Source organism: Salvelinus namaycush, chromosome 23 (genome assembly GCF_016432855.1).
Source record: "Salvelinus namaycush isolate Seneca chromosome 23, SaNama_1.0, whole genome shotgun sequence".
Taxonomy (NCBI): domain Eukaryota; kingdom Metazoa; phylum Chordata; class Actinopteri; order Salmoniformes; family Salmonidae; genus Salvelinus; species Salvelinus namaycush.
The window spans coordinates 5,751,146-5,768,605 of record NC_052329.1 but is presented as its reverse complement, the minus strand read 5'-3'; the positions used below and the strand labels follow the sequence as shown (position 1 = coordinate 5,768,605).

Below are 17,460 nucleotides of genomic sequence, written 5' to 3'. Positions count from 1 at the left end.
TCTGAAGTTCAACCTCAGGTGGATGTTTTGACCTGACCAAATTCACATAGAAGTGCAGTTATAGATCTGTCATTCTTAGGCCATAGTGGCAAAATAATTACAATATAGCAATTAAACAGTGGAGTGATAGATGTGCAGAAGATGAGTTAGTTGGTTGGGATATTTACAGATGGGCCATGTACAGGTGTGAGCTGCTCTGACAGCTGATGCTTAAAGTTAGTGAGTGAGATATGAGTCTCCAGCTTCAGTGATATTTTGCAATTCCGTCCAGTCATTGGCAGCAGAGAACTGGAAGGAAAGGCAGCCAAAGGGGGAATTGGCTTTGGGGGTGACCAGTGAAATATACCTGCTGGAGCGCGTGCTACAAGTGGATGCTGCTATAGTGACCAGTGAGCTGAGATAAGGCGGGGCTTTACCTAGCAAAGACTAATAGATGGCCTGGTGGGGCTTCCACCATTTGAAAGTAGTCAACTGAGTGGGAATTCCTATGAGTTGGGCGTATTAAGCCAACGAAGAACAAAATTGACTACTTTAAAATGGAGATAGCGTCTGTGACAGCACAGGCAGTGCAATTGAGGCTATAATGGCACAGATACAAAATCCTTTATCTCTAAGACCTGTTTTTCACTTGTATCTGCCCTCTCATTGGCTCGAATGGACCCACCTGATCTCGCCTGCCTTCCATCTTTGAGGACGTATTTGCATCGTTTGAGCGGTCACTTGACTGTCTTGTCAATATAATAGACAATCTTTGGTCAAATAGAGTAACGCCAAATACTTCCTGGTGCATGCATACGTTTATTGTCACATGATATTTTGTTTCACCAGTGGAATGTAGACCAACCGAAAGCAGCATTTTATCATAAACTGATGTAACATTAAATGGAACTGTCATCTCGGTGACATGACAGGTAAGTGAAATAATGTGTATATTGTAGACAGTGAGGTAGGAATGGAACGATACATTGTGACTGCTTGTAAACTCTGTCCAATGCGAGAAGAAAGTTCCAAATCGCGTTTGCGCGTTATTCCCGTTGTCCTGTTGTGAAAGTAGTGTGTGAATCAATATAACGTTGCAAAAAAAAAAAAAAATGTTATTTTATCGGTTGATCCGCTTTCTATAGGGAGGGTATGGATCCTCATAGTCTATCTCGATGTTAGCTATTTGATACAGTTCTGCTATTATAGCTAGAATTAGACTTATGTTGAGGTAACTTCATGTGTTTTGTTTTAGTCATATTGAAGAATGAGGATAATTAAAACTAAGAAATGAAACTCGGCAATATCCAAAACTGTTTTTAAAGAAGTCTAGAACGAACAAAAAAAAACGATGCTTCTCCTTCACTTGCCTAAGCATGAATCAGCATTTCCTGCTATTGCTCAACCCCAGGAAAACGCACAAACACACAAACACACAACGGACACAAAGCCTTTTAATTGGACATTGATTCGGCCAATAGTAGATAATATATTACTAATATACAATTATTAGAGGGAATTCATAGTTTACAATCCCAACAGTTGTTCGTGTCTATTTATCTTGTTTATGTCTGGTCTGATATTTGTCCCAGCAGCTTGTCACCACCATGTCTCTCAGGGGCGACCGTACCTCCGTGTTCACATTCCAGTCTGCGGTTCATAGTTCCCACGTCCTGACGCGTCTCAACGACCAGAGACTGAGGGATGTGTTGTGTGATGTTACACTAGTGGCAGGTGGCAGGACGTTCAGGGCCCACTGCTCTGTACTGGCCTCCTGTAGTGACTACTTCCACAGCAGGATCATCAACCACACCAGCCCCAGCCTGGTGGTCACTCTGCCTGATCAGGTCAGGGTCATACACTACACTGTAGATGTGTCTCAAATGGTACCCTGTATTCAGGAAGTTTACAACCTTGTTGCCCATAGCGCAGGGTAATACAGAACGTGTTTATGAAGAAACACTACTTCTGAAGTTGCTACAGTTGTATTCAGACCCCCTGACTTTTTCCACATTTTGTTACATTATAAGCCTTATTCAAAAGTTTTTTCCCCCTCGTCTATCTACACACAATACCCCATATTGATAAAGCAAAAATACGTTGTTAGACATTTTTGCACATTTGTAAAAAAAAATTTAAAAAAAATTATTAAATGTCACATTTACATAAGTATTCAGACCCTTTACTCAGTACTTTGTTGAAGCACCTTTGACAGCGATTACAGCCTCGAGTCTTCTTGGGTATAACGCTCGTGTCACACCTGTATTTGGGGAGTTTCTCCCATTCTTCTCTGTAGATCCTCTCAAGGCCTGTCAGGTTGGATGGGGAGTGTCGCTGCACAGCTATTTTCAAGTCTCTCCAGAGATGCTTGATCGGGTTCAAGTCCGGACTCTGGCTGGGCCACTCAAGGACATTCAGAGACTTGTCCCGAAGCCACTCCTGCATTGTCTTGGTTGTGTGCTTATGGTCGTTGTCCTGTTGGAAGGTGAACCTTCGCCTCAGTCTGAGGTCCTGAGCTCTTTGGAGCAGGTTTTCATCAAGGATCTGTTTGTACTTTGCTTCGTTCATCTTTCCCTCGATCCTGACTAGTCTCCCAGTCCCTGCCGGTGAAAAACATCCCCACAGCATGATGCTGCCACCACCATGCTTCACCGTAGGGATGGTGCCAGGTTTCCTCCAGACATGACGCTTGGCATTCAGGCCAAAAAGTTCAATCTTGGTTTCATCAGACCAGAGAATCTTGTTTCTCATGGTCTGAGAATCCTTTAGGTGCCTTTTGGCAAATTAAGCGGCCTGTCATGTGCCTTTAACTGAGGACAGGCTTCTGTCTAGCCACTAACATAAAGTCCTGATTGGGGGAGTGCTGCAGAGATGGTTGTCCTTCTGGAAGGTTCTTCCATCTCCACAGAGGAATTCTAGAGCTCTGTCAGAGTGACCATTGGCTTCTTGGTCACCTCCCTGACCAAGGCCTTTTTTCCCCAATTGCTCAGTTTGGCTGGGCGGACAGCTCTAGGAAGAGTCTTGGTGGTTCCAAACTTCTTCCATTTAAGAATGATGGAGGCCACTGTGTTCTTGGGGACCTTCAATGCTGTTGACATTTTTTTGGTACCCTTTACCAGATCTGTGCCTCGACACAATCCTGTCTCAGAGCTCTAGGGACTGTTCCATCGACTTCATGGCTTGATTTTTGCTCTGACATGCTCTGTCAACTGTGCGACCTTATATAGACAGGTGAGTATCTTTCCAAATCATGTCCAATCAATTGAATTTACCACAGGTGGAGTCCAATCAAAGTTGTAGAAACATCAGTGATCAGTGGAAACAGGAAGCACCTGAGCTCAATTTCGAGTCTCATAGCAAAGGGTCTGAATAATAATGTAAATAAGTTATCTGTTTTTTATTTAATACATTTGCACACAAAAAAAATCAAAAAACCTGTTTTCGCTTTGTCATTATGGTATATTGTGTGTAAATTGATGAGGAAAATGTTTTATTTAATCCATTTAGAACAAGGCTGAGTTATGAAAAAGTGAAGGGGTCTGAATACTTTCTGAATTTACTGTATGGTGACATTATATGTAGGGAATACGGTGCCAGGGCCCATAGAAAGGCTCTGGTCAAAAGTAATGCACTATGTAGGGAACAAAGGCCCGTAGGGCTCCAGGGCCTGTAGGGCTCTAAGGCCGGAGCCCGGTTGAATCAGTTGAATGGGCAGCCCGGATGAATCAGTTGAATGGGCAGCCCGGATGAATCAGTTGAATGGGCAGCCCGGATGAATCAGTTGAATGGGCATTTCATTTCCATAGGGGTGCATGTTTTACTTACAGAACCTCCTATGTCATTTTTTTTTAAAGAGTTTTATAGTAAAGGCATGTAAAATCAACTGTAAAAATGTATTACCTTTTAATGTGGCATGAACAGAACCAGTTTGCTCTTTGTTTTGGATGTGTTTCAGATCATTTTCTGCCCAAAAGAAATGAATGGAAAATAATGTATTGTGTCATTTTGGAGTCACTTTAAAAAAAAAAATGTAAATAAGAATAGAATGTTTCTAAACACTTCAACATTTATTGTCGATGCTACCACGGTTACAGATAGTCTGTAATGAATCGTGATTAATAATTAGTGAGAAAGTTAGACGCACAAATGTCATACTCCCAAGACATGCTAACCTCTCACCATCACAATAACAAGGCAGGTTAGCATTTTATATCATAGCCCCAAGACATGCTAACCTCTCACCATTACAATAACAAGGCAGGTTAGCATTTTACATCATAGCCCCAAGACATGCTAACCTCTCACCATTACAATAACAGGGAGGGGTTAGCATTTTACATCATAGCCCCAAGACATGCTAACCTCTCACCATTACAATAACAGGGAGGGGTTAGCATTTTACATCATAGCCCCAAGACATGCTAACCTCTCACCATTACAATAACAGGGGAGGTTAGCATTTTATATCATAGCCCCAAGACATGCTAACCTCTCACCATTACAATAACAGGGAGGGGTTAGCATTTTACATCATAGCCCCAAGACATGCTAACCTCTCACCATTACAATAACAGGGAGGGGTTAGCATTTTACATCATAGCCCCAAGACATGCTAACCTCTCACCATTACAATAACAGGGAGGGGTTAGCATTTTACATCATAGCCCCAAGACATGCTAACCTCTCACCATTACAATAACAGGGGAGGTTAGCATTTTATATCATAGCCCCAAGACATGCTAACCTCTCACCATTACAATAACAGGGGAGGTTAGCATTTTATATCATAGCCCCAAGACATGCTAACCTCTCACCATTACAATAACAGGGAGGGGTTAGCATTTTACATCATAGCCCCAAGACATGCTAACCTCTCACCATTACAATAACAGGGGAGGTTAGCATTTTATATCATAGCCCCAAGACATGCTAACCTCTCACCATTACAATAACAGGGAGGGGTTAGCATTTTACATCATAGCCCCAAGACATGCTAACCTCTCACCATTACAATAACAGGGAGGGGTTAGCATTTTATATCATAGCCCCAAGACATGCTAACCTCTCACCATTACAATAACAGGGAGGGGTTAGCATTTTATATCATAGCCCCAAGACATGCTAACCTCTCACCATTACAATAACAGGGAGGGGTTAGCATTTTACATCATAGCCCCAAGACATGCTAACCTCTCACCATTACAATAACAGGGGAGGTTAGCATTTTATATCATAGCCCCAAGACATGCTAACCTCTCACCATTACAATAACAGGGGAGGTTAGCATTTTATATCATAGCCCCAAGACATGCTAACCTCTCACCATTACAATAACAGGGAGGGGTTAGCATTTTACATCATAGCCCCAAGACATGCTAACCTCTCACCATTACAATAACAGGGGAGGTTAGCATTTTATATCATAGCCCCAAGACATGCTAACCTCTCACCATTACAATAACAGGGAGGGGTTAGCATTTTACATCATAGCCCCAAGACATGCTAACCTCTCACCATTACAATAACAAGGCAGGTTAGCATTTGATATCATAGCCCCAAGACATGCTAACCTCTCACCATTACAATAACAAGGCAGGTTAGCATTTTGTATCATAGCCCCAAGACATGCTAACCTCTCACCATTACAATAACAAGGCAGGTTAGGATTTTATATCATACCCCCAAGACATGCTAACCTCTCACCATTACAATAACAAGGCAGGTTAGCATTTTATATCATACCCCCAAGACATGCTAACCTCTCACCATTACAATAACAAGGCAGGTTAGCATTTGATATCATAGCCCCAAGACATGCTAACCTCTCACCATTACAATAACAAGGCAGGTTAGCATTTTATATCATAGCCGCAAGACATGCTAACCTCTCACCATTACAATAACAAGGCAGGTTAGCATTTTATATCATAGCCCCAAGACATGCTAACCTTTCACCATTACAATAACAAGGCAGGTTAGCATTTGGGGGGGGGGGGGGGGGGTATGATATTTATTACTCTGTTTGGTAAGTCTTTCTGTCGGTGCGCATCTTCGGAAAAATAAATGATCTATATTTAAATAATTTATTTGGACGGGCAAGAAAGTACGGCAGAGCAGGCCAGACCCTCTAAGGCCCACTCAAAATGCCGACCCTGTAGGGCTCTACTCAAAAGTAGTGCACTATATAGGTAATGAGGTATAATTTGCCCTGGTCTAAAGTAGTGCACTATATAGGGAATAAGGTGTAATTTGCCCTGGTCTAAAGTAGTGCACTATAAATGGAATAGTATGTCATTTGCCCTGGTCTAAAGTAGTGCACTATAAAGGGAATAAGGTGTCATTTGCCCTGGTCTAAAGTAGTGCACTATATAGGGAATAAGGTGTCATTTGGGATGCTGACAATCTCAACATCAACTCAAACTTTTTATTTGTCACATGCAACATGTGTAGCCCTTAACCAACAGTGCAGTTCAAGAAGAGTTAAGAAAATATTTACCAAATAATAAACTAAAGTAAAAAGTAACACAATAACATAACAATAACAAGGCTATATACAGGAGGTACCGGTACTGGGTCAGTGTGGAGGATATATACAGGGGGTACCGGTACTGAGTCAGTGTGGAGGCTATATACAGGAGGTACCGGTACAGAGTCAATGTGGAGGCTATATACAGGGGGTACCGGTACTGAGTCAGTGTGGAGGCTATATACAGGAGGTACCGGTACTGAGTCAGTGTGGAGGCTATATACAGGGGGTACCGGTACTGAGTCAGTGTGGAGGCTATATACAGGGGGTACCGGTACAGAGTCAATGTGGAGGCTATATACAGGGGGTACTGGTACAGAGTCAATGTGGAGGCTATATACAGGGGGTACTGGTACAGAGTCAATGTGGAGGCTATATACAGGGGGTACCGGTACAGAGTCAATGTGGAGGCTATATACAGGGTGTTACGGTACAGAGTCAATGTGGAGGCTATATACAGGGGGTACCGGTACTGAGTCAGTGTGGAGGCTATATACGGGGGTACCGGTACTGAGTCAGTGTGGAGGCTATATACAGGGGGTACCGGTACTGAGTCAGTGTGGAGGCTATATACAGGGGGTACCGGTACAGACTCAATGTGGAGGCTATATACAGGGGGTACCGATACAGAGTCAATGTGGAGGCTATATACAGGGGGTACTGGTACAGAGTCAATGTGGAGGCTATATACAGGGGGTACCGGTACTGAGTCAGTGTGGAGGCTATGTACCGGTACTGAGTCAGTGTGGAGGCTATATACAGGGGGTACCGGTACTGAGTCAAGGTGGAGGCTATATACAGGGGGTACAGGTACTGAGTCAGTGTGCAGGGGTACAGGCTAGATATTAACACATTTCCCTCTCCAGGTAACAGCAGAGGGGTTTGAACCATTGCTACAGTTCTGCTACACCTCCAAGCTGCTCTTCACCAAAGACAATATCGTGGCCATCCACAGGTGTGCCGGGCTCCTGGGGTTCCACAACCTGGAGACTAGCTGCTTCGACTTCCTTCTGCCAAAGTTCCTGGAGGGTAGCAACATTACAGCCCAGGAGGCAAGAAGAAGAAGAGGAGGCTGCTGTCAGGGCAGGTCCCAGATCAGGTCCTCCAACCAGGGAAGATTGCCTAGTTGCCGGTCCTCCAACCAGAGGAGGTCCCCCAGTGTCGATTCAGCCCACTGTACAGGCTGTCAGTCCCAAAGCAGGACCCCCAACCAGAGCATGACCCCCAGCCAGGGCATGTTGCCTGGTGGCATGACCCCCAGCCAGGGCATGTTGCCTAGTGGCATGACCCCCAGCCAGGGCATGTTGCCAAGTGGCAGTTTAGCCCACAATACAGACACAAACAGAGATGGAGAGCAGCAGGTTATACCTCATCCCCAGAACACAGGCGCAGGCCAGACAACAGGAAGTGATGTCAGGAACATAGGAAGTGACTTCGGGGCACAGTGTTCAGCTGCCAACCCAAGTGGAACAATGTCCCCACAGCCACACCAGAGGTTAACAGTGCCTTCGGACGGAAACTTACAAATAGACTTCCAGTCGTCATCCCGATGTACAAAGACCCTGGCCTTGCTAGTCAACTCGGGCAGCAGTGGTCAGGAGCAGTTCTGTTTGCAGACCTGTGGCCCCAACATGTCACCCTTATCTCTCGGGGGACTGACGTCCTCCAGTGGTCTTGGTGTCTGTCCCATCCTGGCCATGCCGTGTCCTGGTGGTGTTGACCGTAAGCCAGACCCTGACACCGTTTTCAGTGATCGAGACATCCTAGGGATGGAGGCAGCGGTGTGTCCCGTGACGATGGGTGAGGAGAGTCTGAGAGATTGCCCACTCTCCTGTGAGCTGCCGTCCCATGACGATGTGAGCCCATCAGACCTTATTGAGGCAGCGGTTGGAGAGATGGATGATGACCAGCCTGTCGTTGGGAGTCTGATGGCTGATGAAGCTGGGTGTAACCCAGGTTCCTGTAGCACGTGCCCACTAAGAGGCTCAGGAGTGGTAGAGGAGGCTGAGCTACAGCAACCTGTATTGGATCTCCTGGCAATACACAAAAGCCCTAACTCAGAAAATAGTGAGGGGGAGAGCCATGGTGGATGCCTTATGTTCCCAAGGCCACGACGATTAGGTCAAGTAGGTCAGCTACCTGTGTTAATGCAGAGAGAGGACCCTGGTCTGGATGGCAGCGTGGCTGTTGGGGGTCATCTCCCTGACTCCGCCCTCACTGACCCCTCCCTCTCTGACCCCACCCTCTGTGGTCTTACCCCTGATGGTAGGGGGTACGGACTTGGAGAGCGGAGCAGCGTGGAGAGGGAGGTGGCTGAACATCTGGCCAAGGGTTTCTGGCCTGATTTATGCCCCTCACAGACTGAACCTCTCCCTAGTCTCCCTAATCTGGACACCATGGAGCACGGAGGACTGGGTAGAGTTCCTGATCTGGACACCATGGAGCACGAAGGTCTGGGGGGAGTTCCTAATCTGGACACCATGGAGCACGGAGGTCTGGGTAGAGTTCCTAATCTGAACACCATGGAGCACGGAGGTCTGGGTAGAGTTCCTAATTTGAACACCATGGAGCACGGAGGTCTGGGGAGAGTTCCTAATCTGGACACTATGGACCACAGTGGTCTTGGAAAGGCTGCAGACTTCCCCTGGCAGCTAGACCTGAACTCAAATCCAGCAGACTGTCCCTTCCTTAGAGACCTGGGGACAGGAGAGGCAGGGGGCATGGAGGGGATGGAAGAGGTGGGGGAGATGGGTAAGGTAGGACAGACAGGTGGGATGGGTGGGGTGGAAGAGACAGGGGAGGCCCAGACCCCCGGTGGGAACCACAGCCTGTCCCAGTCTGAGATGAGTCCCTACATGTCATCTGTTAACTCAGGAGAGGACTCAGACGGAGACCTGGACACAGACGGAGACACGGAGAGAGAGGTCAACAACAGGAGAGCACGAGAGGTCAGAGTTCTTACTGAAAGGTCACAGTGTATTGGTGTAATGAGTTCCCAAACACTTTTGACCAGAGGGCATCTGTCTTTTCATCCATCCGTGTTCTCCAGGTTTGTCTGCCCTTCCCGGTGGTTCAGATCTCGTCAGTCAGTCGTAGTGCCTTCCAGCAGCTCCTCAGATGCCAACAGCTGACCCACGAACAGCTGGAATTCGTCCACGACGTCCGTCGGCGCAGCAAGAACCGCGTGGCTGCCCAGCGCTGTCGCAAGAGGAAGCTAGAAGGCATCGGTAAACTTCAGACTGAGATCGGCACACTGGTATGTCTGTGTTTGCTATCATCTCTCTTGCGGAGTTGGATCAATTCCATTTCAATTCCAGTCCATTCAGAAAGTAAACCGAATTCCAATTCCACATTTTCCTCATTGAAATGCATTGGAATTGGAATTTCAGTGTACTTCCTGAATTGACCGGATTTTAAATTAAATTGACAACAACCCTACTCTTGTCATTTATAATCTCATAATATGGCATTATAGTCTGATTTATAATCTGGCAATTTGATTTAATTGTAAACATTTCAACAATAAATGTTATAAGTAGCGGATTATTCAACTGGATTTTAGTAAATTGAGCAACGCATAAATAATTTGCCTCTTATGTGACTAATTACACAATGACATTCATAGCTGAGCTGTGTTTTATTGGTCCAGTGGGTTGTGATGTAACATCCTGTTCTGCCCCACAGAGAGGAGAGAAGAAGAGGTTGCTGGAGGAGCGGGGCCACCTGCAGAGGAACATGGAGGAGACGTTACAGAGTCTGACAGGGCTGTGTCAGAGCGTCTGCGACGAGGCAGGGTTCTGTCATGAGCAGGACCAGCTACAGCTCCTAGCCAAGCTCCAGTCTCCTGACGTCCCTGTCTCAGCCCTCCTCAACACTCTGGCCTCCCCTGGCCTCCCCCTGGAACTGATGCCAGTTAGCTTAGAGCCCCAACCCCTGCCTATACCACCAGCACAGCCCTAGACACAATCACAGCCCCAACCCCTGCCTATACCACAACCACGAGCACAGCCCTAGACACAATCACAGCCCCAACCCCTGCCTATACCACAACCACGAGCACAGCCCTAGACACAATCACAGCCCCAACCCCTGCCTATACCACAACCACGAGCACAGCCCTAGACACAATCACAGCCCCAACCCCTGCCTATACCACAACCACGAGCACAGCCCTGGACCCAATCACAGCCCCAACCCCTGCCTATACCACAACCACGAGCACAGCCCTAGACACAATCACAGCCCCAACCCCTGCCTATACCACAACCACGAGCACAGCCCTGGACCCAATCACAGCCCCAACCCCTGCCTATACCACAACCACCTGCACAGCCCTGGACCCAATCACAGCCCCAACCCCTGCCTATACCACCAGCACCAGCACAGCCCTAGACCCAATCACAGCCCCAACCCCTGCCTATACCACCAGCACAGCCCTAGACCCAATCACAGCCTCAACCCCTGCCTATACCACAACCACGAGCACAGCCCTAGACCCAATCACAGACCCACCACTGCCCCAACCTGCCCTAGAGAACTGCCCCAAGGCTGTCCCAACCTGCCCTAGAGAACTGCCCCATCCTGCCCCAGAGAACTGCCCCATCCTGCCCCAGAGAACTGCCCCATCCTGCCCCAGAGAACTGCCCCATCCTGCCCCAGAGAACTGCCCCATCCTGCCCCAGAGAACTGCCCCATCCTGCCCCAGAGAACTGCCCCATCCTGCCTCAGAGAACTGCCCCAGAGAACTGCCCCATCCTGCCTCAGAGAACTGCCCCATCCTGCCCCAGAGAACTGCCTAGCGCTACATAGCAACATATAAATCCAGAGCCATACACTGTATAGACTATAGATAATCTAGATCTGTTATTGGATATAACTCTATACTGTATAGATAATATAGATCTGTTATTGGATATAACTCTATACTGTATATATAATCTAGATCTGTTATTGGATATAACTCTATACTGTATAGATAATATAGATCTGTTATTGGATATAACTCTATACTGTATAGATAATATAGATCTGTTATTGGATATAACTCTATACTGTATAGATAATATAGATCTGTTATTGGATATAACTCTATACTGTATAGATAATATAGATCTGTTATTGGATATAACTCTATACTGTATAGATAATATAGATCTGTTATTGGATATAACTCTATACTGTATAGATAATATAGATCTGTTATTGGATATAACTCTATACTGTATAGATAATATAGATCTGTTATTGGATATAACTCTATACTGTATAGATAATATAGATCTGTTATTGGATATAACTCTATACTGTATAGATAATATAGATCTGTTATTGGATATAACTCTATACTGTATGGCTCAGATGAACTCTCACTGTTATTCACTGTCTCAGTCTACGTCCCAAATGGCACCCTATTCAGTGCCCTACTTTTGACCAAGACCCATAGGGCTCTGGTCAAAAGGTAGTGCACTAGTTAAGGAAAAGTCTATTCAGTTTGAAAATTGAAGTGGAGCAGAATGCCATGGTTTTTTTGGGGGGGGGGGACGGACACTTTTGAAGGACTTAGTGTATGAACCTATAGACTTTAGCTCAGTGGGATTACAACACAGTGACAGCAGGACACCTGGATTCTAACCCCGGTTCGTCGACGGGTCACAAACACCTTTTTGAAGGGTTGACTGTACCCTCTTCCCCATGATATTTATTTTAACAGGATGTAGGATGTGGACCTCTTCCCCATGATATTTATTGTAACAGGATGTAGGATGTGGACCTCTTCCCCATGATATTTATTTTAACAGGATGTAGGATGTGGACCTCTTCCCCATGATATTTATTGTAACAGGATGTAGGATGTGGACCTCTTCCTGACTACATTTCCATGTGCTTTTTAGCTGCCTTAACTGTACAGCATAATATTCATGTAATTTAAATGCAGTATTTCTTACTTAACATAATAGCCATTCAATTTAAATACAGTATTTGTCATTAGCATAATAGCCATTCAATTTAAATACAGTATTTGTCATTAGCATAATAGCCATTCAATTTAAATACAATATTTCTTCACTTAACATAAAAGCAATTCAATTTAAATACAGTATTTGTCATTAAATTTGAGATTCTCTGAAGGTGCACAATACCAAGCACAAAGCCAAGAGACTTTGACCATCATCTCTCTTGCATGAATTAATTAATTGAATTCATGAATCTCAGGAAACCACTTAGCCCAATCTTTCTGTCCAGCCGTTCGTTCGCCCGTCCATCAGTCGTTTTATTCGCCGAGCGAGCTAATGAAGACCATGATAGGTTTTTTTTTGTTTGTCATTTGGATCATTTTAACAAGTAATCTACTTTTTTTTTTAAGAGCATTAATTGAGACATTTTATGATATCGATGACATGACATTCTGCCTTGTCACATATAACGGTTACAATTTGACTGGTATTATAACATGCATTATTATAGGGTGGAAGGGATCAATGTGTACGTCCCAAATTGACCACTGTTGCCTATACGTAGGGCCCATTGTAGTTTGCTACAGACAATAGGGTGCCATTTGGGATTTAGCCACTGTATTATCTGCTTCAGTACTTCCTTCCTGATCTATTGCAAACACTTCCACATTCTTCACCTTGAGTGTATTGATTGTTTGGCCCACAATTGTTTAGTGTTTTGAATTCAAATGAGATATTTTGATGGCACCTTCATTTCAATAGGCAACATGTTTTAATGTAGATGGTAAAAGCCTTCTAATTTCCACATTAAAGGTTTGGTAATGAATCTATTTTCCATTTATTTTATCCAAACTTTCTCGACGCCACAGATTATCGATTTATATTGACCAGATACCGCCCTCACAAAATAAATGTCTTTTAAAAATGGGAAGGCAGTCGGGACGAGGCAAGATCAGGTGGGACCATTCTAGCCAATGAGAGGGCAGGTACGTACAGTGGGGCAAAAAAGTATTTAGTCAGCCACCAATTGTGCAAGTTCTCCCACTTAAAAAGATGAGAGAGGCCTGTAAATTTCATCATAGGTACACTTCAACTATGACAGACAAAATGAGAAAAAAAAAATCCAGAAAATCACATTGTAGGATTTTTAATGAATTTATTTGCAAATTATGGTGGAAAAAAAGTATTTGGTCACCTACAAACAAGCAAGATTTCTGGCTCTCACATACCTGTAACTTCTTCTTTAAGAGGCTCCTCTGTCCTCCACTCGTTACCTGTATTAATGGCACCTGTTTGAACTTGTTATCAGTATAAAAGACACCTGTCCACAACCTCAAACAGTCACACTCCAAACTCCACTATGGCCAAGACCAAAGAGCTGTCAAAGGACACCAGAAACAAAATTGTCGACCTGCACCAGGCTGGGAAGACTGAATCTGCAATAGGTAAGCAGCTTGGTTTGAAGAAATCAACTGTGGGAGCAATTATTAGGAAATGGAAGACATACAAGACCACTGATAATCTCCCTCGATCTGGGGCTCCACGCAAGTAACAGCAAGCAATGCAGATGTAGAAGCACGGTGGCTTGGAAAAACTCCCTAAAAAGGCCGGAACCTAGGAAGAAACCTTAGGAGGACCCAGGCTCTGATCATAGATGACCAGCAGGGTCAAATAATAATAATCACAGTGGTTGTAGAGGGTGCAATAGGTCAGCACCTCAGGAGTAAATGTCAGTTGGCTTTTCATAGTCGATCATTCAGAGCATCTCTACCGCTCCTGCGGTCTCTAGAGAGTTGCAAACAGCAGGTCTGGGACAAGGTAGCACGTCCGGTGAACAGGTCAGGGTTCCATAGCCGCAGGCAGATCAGTTGAAACTGGAGCAGCAGCACCGCCAGGTGGACTGGGGACAGCAAGGAGTCCTCATGCCAGGTAGTCCTGAGGCATGGTCCTAGGAAGGGTTTTATAAATACATTTGATTGATTGATTGACGAGCTTTTCAAACTCGACAACCATTTCCTACAGCTCCCTTTCACACGCGGTGACCCTCTCCCCCCCTATCCCAGTTGATCACTCGTTGTTACCGTGTCAAGTGATTATGATACAGTCCCAGACAGCTGGTCTAGATTCTCTCCTCCAGCCCCCAATTCAATATCGACCTATCAGTAGAATCGGAGACCCGCACGGCTGATGAATTTAAAAAAAATACTTATTCGAGTAGTAGTCTGCCTATATTTAATTCAAACGTTTCACCTTAAACAGCAAACTTTTGTAAAGACCCTGGGTTTATAAGCGCGGGTATCGACTCTGCCACTCGAGCATGCAATTTGGGACACTGTCGATGCGCTGGACTTCGGGCTAGAAGCTTGAGGGTTATATTATTATATATTAATATCATTATAATATATGGGATTCAAAATGACTTTATAGACTTCATTTTCATTCGATAAAATAATATATAATTATTATATATGATTATATAACTCAATCACAATTTACTTCATTTATTCTGCATTCATTAACCAAGTGGGAAGTGGGAATTTAACACCATAGAGTTAGATAGAGGACTCTAAATGGATAAAACCTATTTTGGCAAACACATTGCCATTGAGTGTGTAACTATTTTAAAGTAGTCAACTGAGTGGGGCTTTCTATGGGTGAAGGAAGGATCACGTGATTCCATCCTAGTCACCAGGGGGGGATCAGCCAATGAATTATACTCATGAGAAAACATTCCATAATAGGTGGCAGTAAATCACCAACCTGGGTTTGTACCTGACAACACCTTCCAACTGGCAGTGTGCAACCTATCAGTTTGTTTATCAACTCATAGAAGTAGTTGAAGAAGAAAATGGAGTACTTCAAAATGGAGATTACACAAGGTGCAATTTAGAAATTTGGTTGCGCATTATAATTTGTTTTCTTGTTATGTCAGTCACTGACAGTCACTCAATTAGCCATGTCAAATTTTTAAAATCTCCTATTTTAGCTGCCTCTGATTGGGAACCATATCAGGCCAACATAGAAATAACAAAACTAGAGTACCCACCCTAGTCACACCCCGACCTAACCCATTTTGAGAATAAAATGTTCTATAAGGTCAGGGCGTGTGTAACGGATGTGAAATGGCTAGCTAGTTAGCGGTGGTGCGCGCTAATAGCATTTCAATCGGTTACGTCACTTGCTCTGAGACCTGAAGTAGGGTTTCCCCTTGCTCTGCAAGGGCCGCGGCCTTTGTGGCGCGATGGGTAACGATGCTTCGTGGGCGACCGTTGTTGATGTGTGCAGAAGGTCCCTGGTTCGCGCCCGTGTCGGGGCGAGGGGACGGTTTAAAGTTATACTATTACACGTGACAAGAGTAGGCTACACCGACAGTAGTTTTCCATTCATACAACCGTGTTGGGTAAATTTCCACAGTAGATTTGCCGTGGTAAACGAGGAAATACTTAAAAACATTTCAGTTGTATGGAATTATTGTCAAATACACGAATCACCCTTCGTCTGCTCATAATGACTACATTGCTCCGATGATAATACCAACCAGAAGGCGAAATAGTCTTGAAAAATATTGGCTGCGATCAGGACTAAAATGTAACCTCGACGTCTGTGTTAGGGAGTGGTCAATCCGTAGCCAGTGTTGGTTGCAATTGAGAACAGCTGTGCAGGTTACTTTAGCCCATATTGATACTTTTTTTATGAGGCCTGCTATTTACATGAACTAATACGATAGGACAATAAACATAAACAAACAAGGATATGACAGGTGTAGGCCATAGCCACGAGAAGTAGGTGCTGCAGCACCCCCTGAAAAATCACAATTAAAAAAAAATATTTTATTTTGGTGGGTGCATTTTTTTTTTTTCTCAAAAAAGTAGTGAACTGGGCCTTTAATAGTTCTGTATTATGTCTCGATCACATTGCGCAAAATAGTACGCCGCATCATCTGGATATGTGTAGAACTAAAGTGTAACGTTCACCTTCTGCTACCATTTCTGTCAAGCCGTCTACGCATACAGTTTGACGCAAACGTTCGATAAATCCAACGTACGTACCACACACAACGCACTGCAACTGACTTTGCAAAGCAATGCTGCAAGGCAAACGCAGCATTCCATTTGACATTAATGTACTTCTGGTGTACCCAAAATGCATCAAAGGTCAGTGTGATGGAAGCGTTAGCTACAGCGTCTGTAGCGCAGGAAAACATATTTTTTCAGCACCCCCCCTCTTTGAAAATGATAAATACAGCACCCAACCCCCCCAAACAACTTCCTGGGGTCTGGCGTAGCATATGTTTGCAAGTGGGTGTGTAGAATTACCGACTTTTGCCACAGGGCGGCGCTCTAAACTCACTCCTCATTTGGGCGTTAAACCCCCCCACTCACTAGCGGTTCCCCTCGCACTTTTCCATCCCCGCGCCTGGCTCCTCTGTTTTCTTGTGAATGCTGCAGAATGTTCCGTACCTCTCAGGTGTAAGGTTGGATGTACAGTTTTAAAGAAGACTTGAGGCTATTTCACACAGACTCTCGTGGATTTAAAGGTAAGGTGAATTTCTGTTTGATATGGGATGGATGTATAGCCGAGGGGCGGAGGCGTCGTTATACAATACACTATCACGTTGATTTACACTAGAATTGCCTAATAGGCAATCACAGCTCACACCTCCGCGTTGAATCTATAAAATAGCCGATGTGATGCGTCTGCGGTCTATCTGGTGTGAAATCTATATTAGGTGCTAAACCCTATGCACGCATTATGCCATCTGGCAAATTGTTTACCTTTCAGGTATTCCAACCGTCTATAGCTGTGTAGCCTACCATAAGTTAGGCTAAAATAGCAGTCTGTGACTGTCTTTTTGAAGCATTTTTCCCATTAGGCTAATGCTAATGCTAATAATAGCCAAACTCAAACATGATCTTGTGTGTGTGTCTGCTGTCACAGCAGCCTGCTGTGTGTCTGTTTGTCAGAAGGAGCCCTTGACTTCCTAACCAGTGTCTCTAATCA

General features: G+C 44.7%; 1 protein-coding gene across 3 annotated transcripts; it reads left to right on the top strand.

Annotated features, from left to right (window-relative positions):
- The first annotated feature begins 788 nt into the window (after nucleotides 1-788).
- LOC120018039 lies at nucleotides 789-13,285 on the top strand. 3 transcript variants are annotated; one of them, XM_038960995.1, is made up of 5 exons: nucleotides 789-911; nucleotides 1,575-1,826; nucleotides 7,372-9,453; nucleotides 9,555-9,761; nucleotides 10,190-13,285. In XM_038960995.1, the coding sequence occupies exons 2-5, from the start codon at nucleotides 1,587-1,589 to the stop codon at nucleotides 10,463-10,465; spliced, it is 2,805 nt and encodes a 934-aa protein (XP_038816923.1). In that variant the 5' UTR covers nucleotides 789-911; nucleotides 1,575-1,586; the 3' UTR covers nucleotides 10,466-13,285. The 3 variants fall into 3 exon arrangements, with proteins under 3 accessions (XP_038816923.1, XP_038816924.1, XP_038816925.1); XM_038960996.1 differs by having other exon boundaries at nucleotides 1,572-1,826; XM_038960997.1 differs by lacking the exon at nucleotides 789-911 and having other exon boundaries at nucleotides 1,730-1,826; nucleotides 7,461-9,453.
- The last annotated feature ends 4,175 nt before the right edge of the window (nucleotides 13,286-17,460 follow it).